This window comes from Sorex fumeus, unplaced genomic scaffold (assembly GCF_029834395.1).
Source record: "Sorex fumeus unplaced genomic scaffold, SorFum_2.1 ptg000098l, whole genome shotgun sequence".
Taxonomy (NCBI): domain Eukaryota; kingdom Metazoa; phylum Chordata; class Mammalia; order Eulipotyphla; family Soricidae; genus Sorex; species Sorex fumeus.
The window spans coordinates 28020016-28033567 of NW_026606155.1; the positions used below are offsets into that span (position 1 = coordinate 28020016).

At 51.5% G+C, this 13552-nt stretch overlaps 1 protein-coding gene across 1 annotated transcript in view; it reads right to left on the reverse strand.

The window, feature by feature from the left end:
* PLEKHH1 (pleckstrin homology, MyTH4 and FERM domain containing H1) overlaps positions 1-13552 on the reverse strand; it is a 65953-nt gene that overhangs the window by 2148 nt on the left and 50253 nt on the right. Inside the window, exons 14-28 of the mRNA XM_056133484.1 lie at positions 13113-13274; positions 11903-11983; positions 11413-11595; positions 10908-11016; positions 9860-9972; positions 8747-8923; positions 8387-8484; positions 7801-7978; positions 7139-7294; positions 5543-5643; positions 4647-4788; positions 3112-3254; positions 2874-3003; positions 825-911; positions 323-469 (exon numbers count right to left, since the gene is read on the reverse strand). Of these exons, the coding sequence (XP_055989459.1) occupies positions 323-469; positions 825-911; positions 2874-3003; positions 3112-3254; positions 4647-4788; positions 5543-5643; positions 7139-7294; positions 7801-7978; positions 8387-8484; positions 8747-8923; positions 9860-9972; positions 10908-11016; positions 11413-11595; positions 11903-11983; positions 13113-13274 (2007 nt within the window). The remainder of the gene's footprint in view (positions 1-322; positions 470-824; positions 912-2873; positions 3004-3111; positions 3255-4646; positions 4789-5542; positions 5644-7138; positions 7295-7800; positions 7979-8386; positions 8485-8746; positions 8924-9859; positions 9973-10907; positions 11017-11412; positions 11596-11902; positions 11984-13112; positions 13275-13552) is intronic.

A 13552-nucleotide genomic window follows, 5' to 3' on the forward strand; every position in this document is an offset into this window, starting at 1 on the left:
AGTTTTGGGACCTTCCAAATAGGGTCCTTCCAAAAGTACTGTCATAGCCCCAGGTTTGTTTTTTTTTTCTTTCCCCTAAGCATTAAGCACACTTCTTACCAGATCAGCGTCAATTTTTTTTTTTTTTTGCTTTTTTTGGGTCACACCTGGCAATGCTCAGAGGTTACTCCTGGCTCTGCACTCAGGAATTACTCTTGGCGGTACTCAGGGGACCATATGGGATGCTGTGGATTGAACTCGGGTTGGCTGCATGCAAGGCAAACACCCTACCCACTGTACTATCACTCTGGCCCTCAAATGTTTTAAGAGCCATCAAACTCACCTTGGGAGCAGCCATCCGGAAGATCAACTTCTCAATGTGACTTTTTCCAGAGTTCTGGTCTGGAGTGGATCTAATCACAAGCATGAAGTCATCCCGGCAGCCACCAAAGGTCATCACGGAAGAGTAGGGGTAAGTGACGTGCACTTGCTATGGGAAGAAGCCAGTAAGTGCTGGGAGCTTTTCTACACATCTCCTGAGTAAGAACCAGCACCTCCCGTCTACTAGACCATGGGGACAGAACTTGGATGTGGTCATTGGATAGCAACACCTTGACTAAGGGGGTGTCTAAATAAGAGGAAAGCAGTGCTTGGGCAGGAGTGGGGAGTAAGGGGGACAGTTGCTTAGCTCGGGCCTTTCAGTCCCAAGAGAAGAAATGTGTGAGGCTCAGGTTTCAATCCCTGGTATTGCAAAATAACAACAACAATAACAATAGTAATAGTGATAAACAAACAAACAAGAAAAGGTAAAAAAGCCAAGTGAGCCAGCCCTCATCCATCCATACCATAGTGTTGTGGTCCAGGATACTGACACCGTCTTCATTTGCAGCAATCCACACCAGAGTCTTCTCCTTGGAAGACATCAAGGCAGGCTAAAGAAAAGAGAAAAGTTCATCAGATGCGTCCACATCAGCTTGAGATTCTGAACCGTGAAGAAAGTACACACAGGGCTCTGCTAGGCAGCGATTTCCAACCTTTCCCTCTTCTTGGGAAATAGAAAATGATATGTGTATAGGATGTGGGAGTCAACAGACAAGGTTACTGACGGCAGGAAGCGTCTGGCCATGCACTAACTATCCCAGAGGTGGAGGGCTGCAGGGCCTCTAGCCCACACTGTCTGGACACTGGCCGGGAAGCCCAGCTGAAAAGCAGAGGCAGCTCTGGCTACAGGGTCAGGCATGGAGGACAGGCAGCTTTCTCTGGATCCTTCTGGCCCATGGGAATGGGCAGGGCTGCACCCACACTCTCTTCCAGCTGATGTGTACCTCCCCTCAAGTAATTTCCTAAGGACTGTAAAAGGAATAAGAAAGTGCATTCTTTATTTTTTTTTAAAGTTTATTCTAATTTAGGTAACGTGTTATAATGCTGTTGACATTCATGGTCTTGGAGTATCATTACTTCATCTCACCACCACCTAAAGTGCCCGAGACCCCACCCATGTTCGTGGCACATTTTTTCCACCCACTCCCCCTCCCCCCAATCTCCTGTTCTCAATTTGTATTCCAGTACCCGGAGTTTGTTATCAATTGATTGATTACCCCCTTCTTTTGTTTCCCTACGCACCATAGATCAGTGAGATTGGGTGTTAATCTTTCTCCCTCTGGCTAATTTTGCTCAGCCGGACACCCTCCAGTTCCATCTGGGCTGCAGCAAACTGCATGATTTCATTTTTTCTTATAGCTGCCCATTAAAAATGTCAGGCTCCAGCAGTGAGAAAAAGACTATTTGCTGGACAGTTTCTGGAGTGACTGATGGTTACTTGGCAGGACTACAGAAAGATAATCCAGATTTATTTCCTCTCTTACCCAGATGGCAGTGAAAAAGATGGACTAAGCCTTTCCAGAAACTGTCCCTATCCTTCCAGACCAAGCAGATTCTGCATCATATGCCTCTGTAATACCCTTGCACCTTCTTTCTCCCTTCAGGCACTTGTGACAGCTTGTACAAACTTCTATGAACACTTAGAGTGGGCGTGCCTGGCCAATATGTCTCTTCCTCGCTGGATGGAAAGCTCTGTGAAGGCAAGGACAATCTGATACATTCACCTCCTATAATTTCCAACTGGCACAGTGCACCAGACATGATAGGAGTGCGCAAACAGTTCTCTGTTGAACGAACAGCTGAATGAGCACTATCTAACCTGCACCTCCAAGTGGACAGGATTATTGCAATGTTTTCTGTATAAGCATCCAGCAAGAAGTTCTGCTGAAATTATTACTGAACACCATTAATGTATGTGAAATTGTTTCCTGAAGAGTTATATTCTCTTATGCCATTCTAAATCTTTAGAAATGTCTTTACTGTTATACAAATTTTTTATTTTTGAACCCTTTTTTATTTTTAAATGAAATCATTCTTAACAAGGATGTCATATCAAGTCTGTATGAATTAGTTGATCCTGTCTTTCTTTTCAGGGGCAGCATTGAGAAAGAAGTCAAGAAAGAAGATGATGAGGATCACTCAGAAATAATCCTCTGAGGCTGGAGTGACAGTACAGCAGGTAGGGCATTTGCCTTGCATGCGGCCAACCGGGGTTCGATCCCCAGCATCCCATATGGCCCCTCAGACACCTCCAGGAATAATTCTTGAGAACAGAACCAGGAGTAACTACTGTGCATTGCCGGGTCTGATCCAAAAAGAAAAAAGAACCCTCACCCCAAACCAATGAATCACAAGAGCTGTGGACCAGAAATGAGTGGAGAGACTGCGACCCCTGGTGGTTCTGGGTATGTAGGCAGGCACTGCAGCCTGGGCTGGCTTAGGAAGGCAGCTCCTAGAGAAAGGCAGGCTAAGGCTGAGGGTGTGCGAACTCCTCCCTCTCCTCAGGCACTTACCTGAGCAGCAAAGAGCTTAGCACCAAAGAAAGGCCATTTCCGGGCCACTGTCAGGTAGATGCGGATGCACTCAGGAGGGGAACAGCCTTGCAGCGCAGCCCACTTGGTGCTCAGCAGATCCGCCAGGTGCCTGGTTTGGGTGGGTGGAAAGGATGGTGCCGGTGCAGTGCCAGCACGTTTGCATGCCCACTCTGCAGCCCAAGCCTGCCCACCATGACTTCGAGCCCCGGCACCATACCTCAGTTGTTCAGGGGGGGCTCCGTGTCTATAGCGTCTTGGGTAGAACCTATCTAGGACCTGCTGGAGGTGGTGCTGAACCTTGGCAGGAGGAATGCAGCTGGGACCCAGCGAGGCGGACCTCTCCAAATCTCCGTATTCCACCTGTGGCGGAAGCACACCAAAGAACCAGTCAAGACTCTGGAGGGGAGCAGGTGGCGGTGCCAGGGACTCTCAGGAGAGGTGAAATAAACAGCCGAGCTGGAGCGATAGCACAGCGGCAGGGTGTTTGCCTTGCGCGCAGCCAGCCAGGTTCGATTCCTCCACCCCTCTCAGAGAGCCCGGCAAGCTACTGAGAGTATCTCGTCTGCATGGCAAAGTCTGGCAAGCTACCTGTGACATATTCAATATGCCAAAGACAGTAACAACAAGTCTCACGATGGAGACATTACTGGGCCCGCTCGAGCAAATCGATGAACAACAGGAGGACAGTGCTACAGTGCTACGATTACTGTATTCGCGGGGTGTGAATGTATGTGAAAAACATTTCTCACAAAGCCACTATATCAAGCTTCAGAGACACTAGAGCAGCAGCCTTGAGGTTCTAGAATATTAGAGATTGTCTAAACCAACTTTCATTTGCAGCTGAGGTTAAATGGCTTATATAAAGACAGTTAACACCAGACAAAGAGAATCAATGTATTCTTGCTTCCAATTAAAAAATACGGGACACAGAACTGAAGATGCTGCAGATTCCGGAGTTCGGCAGAATGCTCCAAACATGACCTCTGGAGTCAGTCCCAGGTCTCTGCCAGTTTTGTGACTGCTATCAAGTTACTTAAACTCTCAAGAGTTTCAATTTCTTCATTTATTCAGGGGGGATGAGAACTGACTGGGATAATACAATATGTTTTGCATGGGCTTTCTATAAAATAGTCAATAAATATTTATTATGCTAAAGATCAATTGCCCTTTCCCCTTTTTCTCCAGCAGATCCAGACTCCTATGGAGACTACGAAATTCTCCCTTGGACAATGTGGCTTCCTAAAAGTAACAGGAATAAGAGTGCAGTATGAATGTGTGTTCTTCAATATTTTACTGTGAGAGTTCTAAGGGCCTGTTTCACCCAATATAATATGAAGTACACAGCAGCAGTTTCAACCACTGATCTGCTCACCACTCCCTATTCACGGAAGAAGAAGCTTGAAAACAACTGGCACACACGAACTATTGGTATAATCCTAGGAGGACAGGCCTGGAGGTATTCTTGTTTTCAGTATACAGAAAAGGACCTGAAGCATACACAAGTGGGGGGACTTGGCCAACATATTCCAGTAGGAATGTGACAAGCACTTCAACTCAGGCCTGGATTCCAAGTCCAGTGTCTGGCATGTGCCTCTATTCTCAGCAAGGATCCGCGGGGAGAAGAGTCGACCTCTCTCCACAGCCAGGGATAGCAAGGGCACTTCTGCACAAGATCTCTTGCATCTCCTGTGTCTCCATTTCACCTTTGTGCCCAGACAATGTCCTGCCCCTTGGGGCCGCGCAGGGCCTTACCTGGGCCATTAGGGCAGCCATCTCCAGAGCCAGTTCCTTGTTGACAGGGAACCTCCCTGACACTATCTCTCCACTTGTCTGGGAAGCAAGCAGCAGTCGTTCTCGCTCCGTCTCCCCTTTCACTTGACTCCGAAAGTACAGCCTGCAGGGAAGATGAGGCCCCAGAAGCTGGGACTCAATCCCAGACAGAGGAAGCCTATTTATTCTCGTTTCCAAAACAGGTTTATTCACTACACCTGTTTATTCTGATTTCCCAAAACAAAAGTGACTCTTTTGATACCAGTCCTCAGCCTGTTTTCTATTGCCTCCAGGAAAAATTAATGAATCTGGACGTGGGGCAGATACAGGCCATCTGCTCTATACCAACAGCGGCACATGGCTTATTCTGAACACACCATTAGGCCCACTGGATTTGGTGAGGGGAACCTGGTGCCTGTTATCAAAGCTCTAGACTCATGTCTGGCCAGCATTTGGGTGCATAGAATGAGCTTCCCTTACCCAAGTCATTAGGGAAACAGGGTGACTTAAGATTATAGGAAATTATTTGGAGATATATCTGGAACAAAATTTTCTCATTGATTAAAAAAAAAGTCTCCTGAATTTCCTGGAGAAACTCTTTATTTGTTAATAAGTATCTAAAATATCTTATCTCCTATAAAATTTCCGTCTTCTAACATAACACATGGGGCTGGTCTTCTGCCTTGTAGGTGAGAGTGCATGTATGTGTGTGCACTTGTCGTGTGGGGATAGAACCGAAGCTGACAGATAGCAGCAGTTCAAGCCCCCAGCTAATGGTCACCACCCAGTATTCCTTCTCTGGACCCCTGTCCTTTCTGCAGGACAGCTGTCCACGTGGCAGCCCACCCGCTCGCCCCACCTCGGGAAGTTCTCAGGACCTGTTCTTGTACATCAGCTTCACGGTGCGTGTGCCACCCTCAGACTTCCCGGAGTGCAGCTCCTTCAGGGCCTGTTCCCATTTGGAGATGGCATCACAGATCTTGAGGAGGCAAAGGGGAAAGTCATAAAAGGCTCTGGTCACAGGCGCAGAGTCCAGCCAGGGCAGAGAGGAGTGACTGTCCTTAGCTGGGAGGCTCCCTAGTGGGGTCTTATGCTTTGGGAACCATGTTCGCTGCCCTGGGCCAGCAGAAGCAGCTAAGCAAGAAACATTACCCCCCTAACATCCCAGGGGGCTTCCCCAAGGTGCACAGCAGGCCCCTGGCCACCTGTCACTGGCCCCATTTCTATTCCTGACCCCCATTCTTTTCAACAAATAGACCCAGAGTTCTGTTGTGCAACAAGCTTCACAGATAAGGTGTGTGGCGCAGTCCCTGTAGGCCATGATATAAGGCTAAATAGAAACCAGTGTCCTGTCACCATAAAGAAAGCAGATACGAGGCATTTGCCTTGCACGCAGCCAATCCAGGTTCGATTCCCAGCATTCTATATGGTCCCCCGAGCACCGCCAGGAGTAATTCCTGAGTGCATGAGCTAGGAGTAACCCCTGTACAATGCTGGGTGTGACCCCCCCCCCCAAAAAAAGCAGATATTTGCGCCAAACCCTGCCTCAAGGACTCTAGTACACCCCACAAACACTTCATATCTCCCAGAGCATGAAGCCTAACCACAGTGCAACATAGGTCTCAACCCCCCTGCCAGGGCCTTGGTTTGGGCATACCAAAAGGACCTGTCTTTTTATTATTTGGTTTCTGGGTCACACCCGGCAATGCTCTGGGGTTATTCCATGCTCTGCACTCAGGAATCATTCCTGGCAGGCTCGGAACCATCTGGGATGCCAGGACAGAAACCAGCCTGCTGTGGGGAAGGCAAGCACCTTACCCACCTGACTATCTCTCCAGCCTTGTACTTGTCTTTTCAAAATGTTGGAACCTGTAAGCTCTCAGACAGGGTGAAAACAAGGTGCCAGGCATTCTTCCTTAAGAGTTACCGACACCCCAACTTGGCGGCTATAATTCTTAATTCTTTTTATTTTATGAGGTTCTTCCCTCCATTATTCCTTCCCTTCTCTCTCCCTTCCTCCTTCCCTTCTTTCTCTTCTCTTTCTCTCCCTTCCTAAATAAAATAATTTTCTTCATTAAAAAAACCAAACCAAACAAACAAAAACTTAAAAACCAGGTGCCAGAGAATGATACAGTGTCTGATGGGTCTAGGCTCACAAAACTGGCAGAAAATTTGGGGCTGCTGCTAAGTGTCTGCATGTCCTCCCTAGTTCAAGCTCAGAAGCAGCTCCCCCCACCCCTAATGCTGCAGTCATTTTAGGGGGACCTTGGGAAGGGGTCCTGCGATTGCTGCAGGACAAAGGCACAAAGGATTTTTTCTGCTGTCTAGGTACCTTCTAGGGTGGCATAAATGCTGCTCCAGAGAGCACCTTGATCTCAGCACCAAAGAGAACACAAGTAGCACCCACTGGGTGGACACTCCCCCGCACCCCAAGCCTGGCCAAGGCTCCATTACTGTGGAGGGGACGCCATCACCTTGACAGTCCCCTGCAGGCAGTGTTCCACGTCCCTGCCTGAAGGGTCGTCCATGAAGAGGGCAAAGCCGGAGCGGGAAGATTTCCTCATGCCTGTCTCCTGGTTCAGCCGCTGGAGGAACTCATCAACGGTCGAGGAGCCGTCGAAACCCACCACCTGCAGGGAGAGGCCACCTGTGCCCGGGGTCTCTCAGAGCGGGCTCGGCAGGGACTAAGTGGGGGACCGTGAGGAGCAATGGGAAGAGGCCTGGCTGAAAGGAGCAGTGGTGAGTATGCGCCAAAGGAAGTGAGCGTTCCATTCTCACATAGCGGCCGAGTGCTAGAGGGGCAGCTGCCCACTAGAGGCCAGCATACGACAATTCTGTCTTGTACTCTGCTTGACCTCTATATCAGGCTCCTTCCTGAGGTCTGTCAGCAGCTCAGCCTTTCTGTTCATGCAGTGGGTTCGACAGATCTGCATTCATAGCATCAAAGACAGAACCGCCCACTAGGAGCGGCAGCTCCCTTCTCCCTTCATCAACCTCCCACCCCTGTTTCACGAGCTTGTCAGGTAAGAAGCTCAGATGGTCAAGCTCAGATAAGCCTAGTTCCCACCAGGGCCAAAGCAATTCTCTGTGCCAGTGACAGCAGCAGACGGGCCAGGGCGCAGCCGGGACCACTCACCTGGTAAGTCCCATTGGCGAAGTGCACGGGAATGCTGAAGGGCAGGGAGTGGTGGAAGGGGTTCCGCAGCAAGATGGACACCACCTCCATGCGCGATGGCCTGGCTTCCCGCTCCCCGGTCTGCAGGGTCCGCTCCACTGCCCTCTGGCAGTAGGTGGCATACTGGCCAGTTTCATTTCTCAAAAGACAAAGGTGAAGGGACTTCTAGGGTACCCGCTCATTCCTGCCGCTGGGACATTCCGGCTCTCTACCCAACTCGGTGAAGACCAGAGCTACAAGCCCAGACTCTGCTCCGACTGTGTTTTATCAGAACCAAAGTACTGCAGAGAGCTGCTGTGGATATTGTCTCCAGAGGCCAGAAAACCTCAGCAACAGAATAACAACCCGGGACCATCATGGGGAAAATGGAGCTTCATGTGAGGACTCCGGCATAGCAGCCATGCATCTATGGGTAAGCAGGGAAGTCCAGGCACGCCCAGATTTCCACGTGCCCATGTGTGTCCCGGGCTAGCCCCCTCTCCCCCACGTCCCTCCCGATCACGCTGCTGTCAGCAGGACGAGGTAGGCAGAGGAGATGTTTACTCACCTGGGATCGGCATGACGCTGGAGCTGCTGCTTGACATACCAGAGGAAGTGATGCTGAGGAAGGAAGAGGGGGGCACACAGGGCCAGGAGCTGCCAGCACTGATGGGGGAAAACAGAACGCAGGGTGAGAGCTGGCTCTGGGCTACTGAGCTCTCAGTCTTCCCTTTTCTCAGACAGAGCCCCCAGCCTGCCGTGGGGACAGCGAGCTGGGCGAGGCCGTGTCCGGAATAGCAATCACAGTGTCTGTACGCAGACACCCAGCCTGGGCAGCTGTCCCGCAGCAGCTGGGAGCCTGGCCTCTCCCTCTGCCTGGGCAGCACCTGCTAACCCCCAGCCGCTATGGTGCCCCAGGGACGCCCACCTGCATCAGGGAGTACTTCTGCGGGGGCCGGCAGCTGGCCTGCTTCATGAGCTGGCAGTAGATCTCACTCTGCAGCTCGGGGTGTGCCAGGCAGACCTGCAGCGCCGTCTGGGCGAGAGACACATGGTAGTCCACCGAGGCAGCCTCCACGGGCACGTTGATGAAGAGCTGGCAGGACTGCAGGGAGAGGACAGTGGGCAGCCTGGCACAATGCCCCTTCATTTTCCTGTGTGTGTGTGTATGTGTGTGTGTGTGAATGTGGATGTTAGTGTGTGTGAATGTGTGTGTATCTGTGTGTGTGAATGTATGTGAGTGTGTGTGGGTGTCTGTGTATGTGTGAATGTGTGTGTATGTATGTGTGAGTGTGTGTATGTGAGTGTATGTGTATGAGTGTGTGTGTATGTATGTGTGTATTGTGTGAGTATATGTGGGTGTCAGTGTGTATGTGAGTGTGTGAGTATGTGTGTGTATGTGAGTGTGTGTATGAGTGTTAGTGTGTGAATGAGTGTGTGAATATGAGTGTGTGTGTATGTGAGTATGAGTGTGTGTGTGTGTGTGTGTGTTTGTCTGTGGTGAGATCCCGAGGACATGACTTAACACTATTTGGCTAGCAGTGCTTGGGGCCACCAGAACCCCCTGGTGGTGCTCAGGGACCATGTGGTGCTGGGGACCAGCCTCTGGTATGTCAAGGCCTCAAGCATGCCACGCAGGTTGTCCAGCCCTTTCTAAGTGGGAGCACTGGTACCGCTTGGGCACGGACACACTTGCCAAGAAGGGCGACCTTGGGAGGGAGTCTTCCCATCACAGAAGCCTCCATTCTGTGGGCTGCTCGGATGCACAGAACCCTCTCAGCTAGGTCTGCCTCTCTTAGGAGCAGAAGCAACAGGCTCAAGGGTCACTACAGCAGTGGGGGCTGGGGAGAAAGCCCCAGGGCTTCTGGCCTGGCACCCTAAAGTAGGTGGTAAGGCGTGGGGGGACCCTGTCCTTTCCAGATTCTCTGTGGGACAGCCACAAACCGCACAGGTTGTCCACACTCAAGGAACAGCAGGTGGAGGGCCATGCCTGGGCACACGCAAGGGCACCCTAGGGGCGTGGGTTCTGCTTCCACTTTACCTTGAAGAGCTTGAGCGCCTCAGTCTGCAGGGCCTCAGAGGGCAGGGTGGTGAGTGGGGCCAGCAGCCCGTCTTTGCTGTAGCACAGCATGGGGTGCCTCCAGAGTGGGGAATCTGCCGGGAGCACAGTAGCCCTTACTCTCATGCCAAGATGCACCCCCCCGCCCCGCCCCACTTGGATGTGAAGAACAGAGACTTGGGAAGCGGGGTAGGCTAGGTTTACCACCCAGCAATTGACCAATTGGGAGGCTGCCCTGGCGGTGGGCATCCTCACAAACAAGGCTTGCAAAGGTGGCTGCCACATGACTCTCGAGGCTGTGACAGGTGAGTGTGTGCCCGTGGGCCTGAATTCACACACGTGTGTGCAGACTGAGCACTGAATGAGGCATGCATGGTGTGCAATAGCAGTCCTCCCCCCCCCCGCCCCCCCCGCCCCGGGTCCTGACAATCGGGGCAGACTCAAGATCCTAAAACACTCCAGGCTTAGTTTTGCCTAGAGGTTCCTAAATTAACTAGGTCTACCATCCCCTTTTTCAGGAAAAGAAAAAAAAAATCACTCAGTGCCCCATGGAATCTATCTTCTTTAAGTGAACAAAATAGCAATCACCCACTGACTGTGCCTGAGGCCACTACTGTCCCCCTGGATCTTTCCAGGGTGGTGGCGGTGGTGTCTCATTGACTCTGAGAAACACTGATGTAGTCTGAACTCAATTTGGGCCTCACTAATTGACAAGCAAACTCTAAAGATGAATCAACTACCTTCTTTCCACAAATCTCTTCCCAGCTAGCAAATTTATAGGTGGAATAAGACAAAACACTGACCCAGTTCTCTGGAAGGCCTGTTTCCCAGACACACACCCCCAGAGATTGAGTGATCACCCTCATATCATCACCAGAGAGAGAAACAGGAATGTGAAACTGGCATGTGAAAGAGGAAGACCCTTCTTCCTAACAACGTTAGGGTACAGCTGTGTTTGGTGTTGTTGTTGCGGGGGTTCTTGACCAATCCACCACTCGGACCCAAGTAGAAATGGCTACCCTTGCCTTACCTGGATTCCCCTCATCATCCATGAGTTTCCCAATAAGCTGCTCGTAGGTAGTGCCCACTTTGGCAGAGCTGCCCCCTGCAGCCACGGTAAGGTGGTAAAGCCACGTATCCTGGAAGAGTATGGAAAGCTGTCAGCAGAGTTGGGGAGGGCAGGGTGGAGGCAGATGCTCCACAGATGCTTCCCTGAAGGGGTCAGAGTCCAGGTGGAACCCTGACTTGTCTGGAACAAGTCAAGGCCCCAGAGGAAAAACTTGGGACCAGGGAACACCAATGCAGGCATCTCTGTCTGCATTTCTTTCCTGGCCCCAGTGCAAAGATGGGGGAGAGGGGGTCATCACTGGAAGTTAATTCACTGACAGGAATATTTCTGGCCAAGTAAGTCTAGTACATTGCCAAGATGCCAGAGAGACATAGCCTGGATTTTAGGAAGCTCCAAGCAAAGAGGGAAGGGAAGAAAAGAGTCCTAGGGCCAAGCTTGCCCTGTGGACACCAGTCCCCTCTCTTACCTTTTCATGCTTGGTGCCAATGAGCAGGTAGGTGGGGCTGTGCTCCGGGGGGTGGATCACCAGGGTACAGTGGGAGGATAGTAACCGCCCAGTTCCTCCAGCCTCGTAGTCCTCATCCGAGTCACATGATCGATCGACTTCCTCTATGTGCGCGTCCCGTATAGGCAGGCGGCCCAGGGGGCGCTGGGGACAGGGGCCTTCCATGAAAGAGGCAGCCAGCAGGGGTTGGGAAAGTTTCCTCTAACTCCTCAGGTACCCATGGATGGGGACAGATGACAGGAGAGGGTGACGGTGATCCCCAGGCTGGAGTTTTCTCAGAGAAACAGATCGTCAGCCGAGGTAGAAGCCACAGACCATGAGTAATGGTCATGCACTCTGGAAGGATCCAGCCAGCTGGCTCTGCACTTTTGGGGTGAGGTGGGATGGCAGGGAAAACCAGGACCTTCTTGGGAAAAGCAGGGATGGACAATGTTGGGAGAGCAGAAAGTACCTTGTCCTCATGACTCCGGTAGTAGTAGAACATTCTCCCAACGAGAGCACACCAGACCAGCTTGGAGTGGCCATGCTTTACCTGCAGGACAGAAATGAGCCAGGTGAACTCAGACGCAAATCCAGGACAGGCAAAAGAAGCCCCTGGGAGGGCACACCTCAAATGCAACCTACTTAATGGAGATGCCACCCAGACATGCCCTTCACAGCAAGGAGCCATGGTGTGTCCCCTATAATGTTCCATCCATCCTTGGACAAAGTGCCATTAAAAGATCCACCATTACAACCCTGTAACTGTGTATCTCACAGTGATTCAATCAAAAAGAAAAACAATTAGTGTGACCCAAGAGAGACACTGTTCTGGAATATGGTCACGGGAAAAAAAAAGCTTGAGTTATAAGAATGCTAAGAGGGGGTCCAGAGAGATAGTTTAGGGGTTAAGGTGCTTGCCTTACATGCAGCGGACCCCAGTTTGGTCCACGGTACACACACATTCCCCTGAGCACCACTGGGAGGGATTCTGAGCCTAGAGCCAAGGGTAGCCCTGAAGCACTGCTCAGTTCCCCCAGGCCATCCTCACTGTCACTGTCACTGTTCTCCTGCTGTTCATCGATTTGCTCGAGCCAGCCCAGTAACATCTCCACAGGCCATCCTCACCAAAACAAAAAGAGAATGCAGAGAGGGAGGGAAGCCATGGGCAAGTGTGAGCCGTGAGAGGACAGCAGCGGCCCCCCCAGGCAGAGCAGAGGGAGGCGAGCACAGGCTGAATTGGGGAGCCGAAGCCAGTGAGCGCTGAGCTCCCACACAGGCTTTGCTTGCAGAAGGGGCTCTCCCTTGTCAGCGCCTGTTCCCAGGGTACATGCATCTTTGCTCCTTAATACGAGAAGATCCCGAAAGGTAATGTCCTTAGGCACCTGGGATAGTATCAGTCTCTGTGGTCATGCGACCTCCACCTGAGTCACCGCCTCCCACATTCAGTAGCAAGGTTCGGTGGGTACAGGTGGGGGCAGGGACAAGACATTTGTTTCCTTCCTCTGTCTTGACAATAGCCAATAGTGGCTGCAGTTCGGCAACCCGGATACCTGTTTCTAGAGTCACGGTTAGACGGAGTTCACCCAGCTAACCACAGTGAGGACATGCCTAAGCCCAGCACCCCTTGGCACTCTGGCTCCCGGCCCCCCTCCAGCCCCCTCTCCCAGCCCCATCCATACCTTGGTCAGCCAGCCCTTCACAGTGGGCTTGGTGGCACCCTGCAGCGGGCCAGGGGGCCCAATAGCCTGCACTTTCAGCAGGTTCTGCAGGATCCGGATCCACTCCTCCAGCACGTTAGGCGAGTCAGCTGTCAGGTAGTAGGTTTTCTTCTCGGAGATGAGCTGTGAAGGCAAGATGCGTGAGGCATCGGGCACCAGAGCCAGGAGAAAAGAGAAAGGAACAACAGGGACCTGGCTCTCAAGTGGACCCATCCCTAAACTGCCTAAGGCCTTCCTTCTTTCCACCCTGGCTTCCTTCCCTTTGTTTCCTCATCCTTCTCTCACAGTCTCTTCCATCTGCACTCCCTGTCTGACATCGGCCTCTTCTTTCTAGAGCTCACAAATTCAGGTGAAGGTCCACAGGACTGCTATGATGTCTCTCCGATGTGCTTATTTCACCC